The sequence below is a fragment of the Adiantum capillus-veneris genome, chromosome 10 (assembly GCF_014529385.1).
Source record: "Adiantum capillus-veneris isolate H3 chromosome 10, ASM1452938v2, whole genome shotgun sequence".
In the NCBI taxonomy this organism is placed as follows: domain Eukaryota; kingdom Viridiplantae; phylum Streptophyta; class Polypodiopsida; order Polypodiales; family Pteridaceae; genus Adiantum; species Adiantum capillus-veneris.
In genome coordinates, this window is record NC_140940.1 from 83,718,374 (window position 1) to 83,725,107 (window position 6,734).

General features: G+C 44.1%; 1 protein-coding gene across 1 annotated transcript; it reads right to left on the reverse strand.

Annotated features, from left to right (window-relative positions):
- Positions 1–4,083: 4,083 nt before the first annotated feature.
- On the reverse strand, positions 4,084–5,293 carry LOC147449160 (uncharacterized). Its single transcript, XM_086522553.1, has one exon. It carries the CDS (start codon positions 4,912–4,914, stop codon positions 4,591–4,593), a length of 324 nt encoding a protein of 107 aa, XP_086378679.1. The 5' UTR covers positions 4,915–5,293; the 3' UTR covers positions 4,084–4,590.
- Between the last annotated feature and the right edge of the window lie 1,441 nt (positions 5,294–6,734).

Here is a 6,734-nt window from a genome sequence, read left to right on the forward strand (position 1 = left end):
CAGCTAGGAATCCACGCGGGCATATTGTAGACTTGTGTAGGTGAATCTTGGAGTGTTGCTCTAGAGACCAACCTCCCACATGTCCATCATAGCCCATTTCTCATAGAGACCCAACCATTTAGTTTTTTCAAAACCTGCCAACAAATTGGCTGAGCCTATTTTGTCCTTGCTCTTCTCCACCATATTAAATTTACCTATTAATTAGTATCCACTCTCCTTCAAAAGGAGCATCCCTAAGGTGCATCCATAGTTTGGCTCTAACATTGTCATTGCAGGAGCCATATATGTTTACTATGGTGACCTACCCACATGACTATCTCTCTTAGGACTCTCCCTGAGGGGTGATTAAGGACCACTTTGGGCTCTAGGTCCTTGTCCACAATAGAGAGGACAGCACTGAATCCATCCACTCTCTCTCCATAGTGTACCAACTTCTTTCCCAATGTCTATTTTCTTTTTCTACGAGCATCCAGATAATTTTCTTGGATGGCCCAGCAATTAACTTCCTTCTTCTTTCTAACTTCCTCCCAGAGGGTGTGCTTCGTTCAGGTCTTTAATCCTTTCATGTTCCATGATTGAATAACCACGACTTCTATCATTGGGAGAAGGGGACAAACTCTTCAACATCTGACCCCTACCCGGTCTCTGTATACGTGGCCTCAAGAGAATCCGGATGTTATTCTAGGTCTGGGGATTTTTTTTCTTGCAACACTTCAAAGGGGTTGTCAAGTGGGATAGCACCAATCGCCCCTTTAAGTATGGTGGGGGTATAGAGGATCCAATCCCTTTCACGGCTCTATTAGCCTCTTGTGATATGGATTATCTTGCCACTACCTTCACCCTTTTGACCTTCTTCAGTCCTGTGATTTTCACAGCCAATGCAATTGTTACTGTCAAAAGCTTCGGTGTCAATGTAGGGAAAACAAACGGATTCTCTTGGAGGGGGCATTCGGGGATTTTCCATGTGGAGCTTTGCACCTCTTTAGTCTTCTCTTGTGATTCAGTGACTTCCTTGTCATAGAGCATAGCCTCTTTTTCCTCCCCTATTTTTGTCCTAAGGGTAGCTAAGCACCTCGAATGGACTGGCCATGAATTGTCTTCAAGACTAGATGAACTTGAAAAGCTAGATGAGCTCCGCCTAAAAGTTGTAGCTTCCATCTATGCTCAAAACAGAAGGCAAAGGGAATTTTTTGATAAGAATGTACGCTCCAAATAATTTAAAATGGGTGATTATGTCTTGGTTTATACATGAAAACAACATGCTCAGAAACTTTAAAAACAAGGGATGGGACCTTTTGTGATCAAAGATATATCACCAAGCGGGGCTTTCAAGCTTGCTACATTGAATGGGGAAGAAATGCTTAATTGGATTAGTGGTTGTAGGCTTAAAAAGTATCATTTACCACTAACCTAGGACATGCTTCAACAAATCCATGCGGAAAAGATATCTCAAGCTAAGAAAAACCATGAATAGTCAAAGAAGCTCAAGATGAACGAAAGGAGCGCATGGCAAATAAAGCTTCTACAACAACAACAGGGAAAACCGTTACGGATCAATATAATCAAAGTGATTGATTTTGAAGAGGAGCATACGATAGATCCAATAATCAAAGTCAAGCTTGGAGGTAATCAAGTGGAGGCAAGAAAAATCCTAGATTTAGGAGCCCAATGAAATTTTATTTCCTGCAGCCTGTATAAATAGCTTTCACTTGAGGACAAACTAAATCCAACATAACAAGACCTTCAAAGCTATTTGGAGCATTCAATGAAGGCAATGGGATGGACACTAATAATGGTGCATATTAATCAATACGTCTATCGGTATAAGGTTTATGTGGTAGAAGATAAGCCAGCACAACATCCATTACTACTTGGTCAGCCATGGCAAAGATAGTACAATGTACAGATTGATTGGAGCTCTGATACAGTAAACATTCAACATGCTACAACAACTCAAGAAGTTCCATTTGCTACAAAAAAAGAGGACAAACCATCAGTAATTAATGGACTCAAAAGCTAAGGGAAAACAACCCTTTGTTATGACAATTCAGCAATGGATTCCAAAGAGAAAATCAAAGGAGATTACTACTGTGGAGCCAAGCAAAGAGACACTGTCAAGGGCTATGTCAAGCAAACCCCACAAGCAACAACCACAAAGGTAGTCACCAACAGTACGGTTTACCTAATCAAGTCTAGGTCAAGAAGGCAGCAATTTCATAATTTTTGCAGACCAAGCTTAAAGCTACCTCAACAAAGACGAATGATAAACCCCAGGAACAAACCACACGGCATGTTACAAAGGTATGGGTGTCAAAGCAATTTCTTGCTGCTCAAGGTCATCACAAACAAATTGGATTCCAAAGTGACACAACAAGGAACTCCCTTCCAATCACAGCCGTATCAATCACAACACAATGTTAAGCGGATTTGGGTGCCCAAAAGATTATGGCAAACTCCAAAAAATCCAACTCAAATTTGGGCACTTAAACAAAGGCCAACACCAATGGCTTATGCAGGTCCTAGAGTCAAACAAGTGTGCCACCACCAGCTACAAAATGGACCAGCAGTACAAGGGCATCCATTGTCAATCAAACAACAAGCGGCACATTTAGAATGCTTATTATCTCACCGCTATAAAATAGGGTATGCCAAAACAGGAAACCTCAACATCGAATGCCAGTAAGCATACTGATTATACCCTCCTCTCGCACAACATTAATGTTTTCCATGCATTGACCGAGTATGCACATAGGGCTACATTGCATGGCCTGCATTAGCACAATGTTGATACCCATTCACAACACATACCTTAGGGTGATATACCGTCGTTCGAGAGGACTCCAACTAGGAGGGGCATTCTCAAAGCGAACCCAACGGACTTAAAAAGTACTAAAAGGACACTATTTTTTATGTTTGTGAGTCTTATTTTAGTAAACCCAAGTATATATGTCCTTGTCTAGCATGGTTCTACATAGATATGAGTACAAACAACAAAGATGAGCCTCTAGGTATACGTGTATATATGTAAAAATAGTAGCTTTCAAAAAAAGTGAAAAAACGGAGCAATCTGACCAACAATATTACAAATGACTGTACATAGAATCTTATCATGTTACTTTTTATTTATTTTGATCCATTAGTATTTTTGGGTTAATTTAGTTAGTCTCATTTTATTTTATTTTTATTTTTGGAGAAAAATAAAGAAAATAGAAAAAGCAGGTGAGATGGTGATGTAATGACAAAACAAAAATACAAGAGTGATCAGTAAGTCAAGGGAAACATATAGTGAAATCCGGGTGCAATTATGAAAGCCCGATGCGATCAGTTTTTTAACCAAATGACAATTGTTTTGGAAATGGGGCAAATGGAGTCCAAACGGAGAAATTTGTGTGCATTTCGTGATTAGGAGCCAAATTTTGTGGCAAGTGGCTCAGAGGGACCCCCGATATAAGATATTTTGGACCCACTTATTACCTCTATCTTTTGGACCCACTTATTACCTCATTTCTACTATTCACAGTGAGAGAAGAGCTTGAGAGACCTAGAACACGTGGAAGTTCTACGGCTGTGTACGATACACATGGGACTCAAGCCGGCACCAAACATGAGAGGTAGGCTCATCACCATGTTCTCTTCTTGTTCTATGCTAACTTCAACGAGAAAAACTCACAAAAGCGGCAATGCGGTGGGATCGGGGAAAAGGATACAACACCCGGTACACAATATGAATGCCTCTCTATAGCCCAACAGATATCCAACACCCCAAACCACATAGAAACACACACACACGCACACTTTTTGCAACTTGCATTGAACAACCTCGTTTACGAGCAACTTCGGCTACACACAATCGCATTTACTGACGCACACACCAATGCACCCATATCTGTAAACACACTCACACCGGGAGGCCTCGCACGACTCGACCGTCCACAAAACCACACCCAATCTGAAACCATAATCACTCTCTCCCTCTCTCTCTCTCTGCACACACACATGCAATCCCAGAGCCACTACTACTATGGGCATAAGCCAAAAGACTAGACGAAGACGAGAAGAATGATGGCAAATCCAACACAAACATTAACCCAACGAGACCATAAAGTCACTTACGCATAGCAAAAAAACAAGAATTCGGGTACAATGATGGCGTCGACCATAATTTTGCAGCAAACGGCTTCCCTTATAGAGTCAACTCCTCCTTCCACTGCATCCAAAAACACCCCTATCTTATCAATTCTCTTGGTTTGCAGATGACCATGGGCAGCCCATCCTCCACCTCGCAACTCTCGGCTCTCCTTGGTATCACGTCCAAAAGGCTCTTCTCTGAACTGCACCCAGCACCCTCCTGCTGCTCCTCTGCGCGCTTCAGCCCTCCTTCATATTGCACCCATATCAGGGCTTCTTCTACAAGAGAAGGTCGCCCTAGATTCCCTCCAGAGAGGTCTACAAGCCTTGCCTTCCTCTAGCCCTCTCTCGTGCAGTGCTCCCGTTGTTTGCTAGCTCCAGCTCGAGTACGGCTCTGCATAGCCTCCTCCTTCTCCAACTTGTGTAGTTGCCACCCTCTGAAGCCGGCCTTGCAGTCCGTTTCTAGCTACTCTGGATAATGAGCTCCCCCTCAGATTCTTTAAGCCCCTCTTTCCCCGAGCTTGGCACTCTCACAGCCAGTTGACCGCCCCTCATGCAACTGATGACCTTCCTTTTTTCATGCCCCACTCGCGCCCCTGTTGTGCCCTTGAGTTGCCCCTCTTGTTTGGCATGCCACCCCGTGGCCCTTCTCCCCATGCAGACCTCCATCTGGCGCAACCTTCCCCATGACCGACCATCGCCAGCTCCTCTGGATCGATCCCTCTTCTTCCTGCAGATTGTTTCACCTTTATTCACAACTGGCCCACCCCTCAGGCCCGGCTTCATAGGCCCTTCTCAATCCTCTCAGGCCCGCCCTTGTCACTCCCTTGCATGGCCAGTCCCTTGCATGGCCAGCCCCCTGGCGGCCTCTCGCTTTGCTCCCGGCCCCATCACCTCTGATGGCGCCCCTCTGTAGCAGCGCCCCCCTCTCGGCCTGTCTCCTGCCGTTTGCCGACCCCAGCTGGCCTCGTTTTCCTTCTTGGCATGCCCTTCAACTGCAACGCTGGCTGTGCCCTCCATGCAAACCTCCAAGTGGTGATGCTTTTTTTCCTGACGGGCTGCAGCCTACCACATTGCTACATTCTTTTTTATCAAGCCCTTAAACTTGGGCTGCTTTCCCACGCCGTCCTTTACTGACCCTTGTCGATCGGTTGAAGAAACTCCCTTCGACTTCTCCTCTGGCACACACTTTTGATTGCTTGAGGCAAGCATCCCACCATGAGAGCAACCGACACTCAGCTATATTGATGTCGGCTTTTCATATCATACCACAAAAGCACATCCTATACCAAGGCTTGATAGCCACAAAAGAGCATAAAAAAAGCTTCAAGGTGTCAAGATATCCGCCAATAGAAGCGCCAATCGTCATGAACGTCGACAACATCAAAGGGATATCCACTTGCCCAAGGACTCGATTGACAAATAGAAAACACATATCCTCAAGCACATGAAAAGCCCTGCACCTGCTGATCTTGATGTCCGATCCGACATACACATCATAGCACCTTTTGCCTTCCAAGTCTTGAGAACCACAAATGAACTGTACCATGTCGCATTTGGCATACACATCCTCGCAGTAGAGGGTCGGTCAGACATCCCGCCCAAAATCCTATATCACAAACTTCATAGCACCTCTATCAAGCACCTCTTGTCCCATTTCCAAGCTTGTGATATCTACACTTACTCCTGTCACCTATAATAGCAAAAAACCCTCGCAGCTTTTGCTAGCAAGTGCTCCATCCTTGTGCTCTTGTCTCCTAGCTGTATCAAATACCTGTTAAATGCCCCCATCATTTGCCTGCAAACTGCCATGCCTGGACCTCTTGTACTCCCATGGGTCGACCATCTTCAGTTGTACCAGTGGCATCGTCGAGAAGAGACCAAAATGGGATTGTAACTCAACAATTACTAACCCGGTAGCTACAAGATTTGATAGGGGGTTAACCCTAGGCTAGACGAGTATGCCTATGCCCTCCTATGCTGGTTTAGGTCAGCAAGACAAACCCTAACTTCTCAGACCTTGCAAGAAGCCAGTCGGGGACAAGTCAACAAAATCGCATGAAACTTCATGGAGAGATGCTTCTCAAGAATTTCAACAAGCTTGTGTAACTTCCTCCATGATCAATCATAAAAAATTTGGGCCAAAACATCGAGCTATAGGCTTTGCACACGCAAAGCGTCATTTGTCTCTCCACGGCAAACGGTGCATCCATTGGCCACAAAACTTCACGAGCATCATTGACATACCATCGACAAACAAAACATATGGTCAAGAATCAAGGAAATTTGTTTCGACCATCTCCTAACAATTTTGAGTGACAAATTGCCAAAAATGGTATCCGTAAGGCCAAAGGCTACATTGAAGCCATGGAAAGATGCCCTACAGCATCTACAAGCTTGAGTTATTGAGCTCAAGAGAAATCATCACGAAAAATCATCTCCAAATGCAAAAATCCATTTCAGAGTTTGAAATACCAAACAGGGAGTTTGTAAGCTAATCTAGTGAATTTTAAAGTTGAGCCAGAGTTACAAAGGCAAAAGGCACTAGCACAGATCGTCCCAATGCATCAAAACCAAAAAAATTCATCCCACATATCATATGTGTA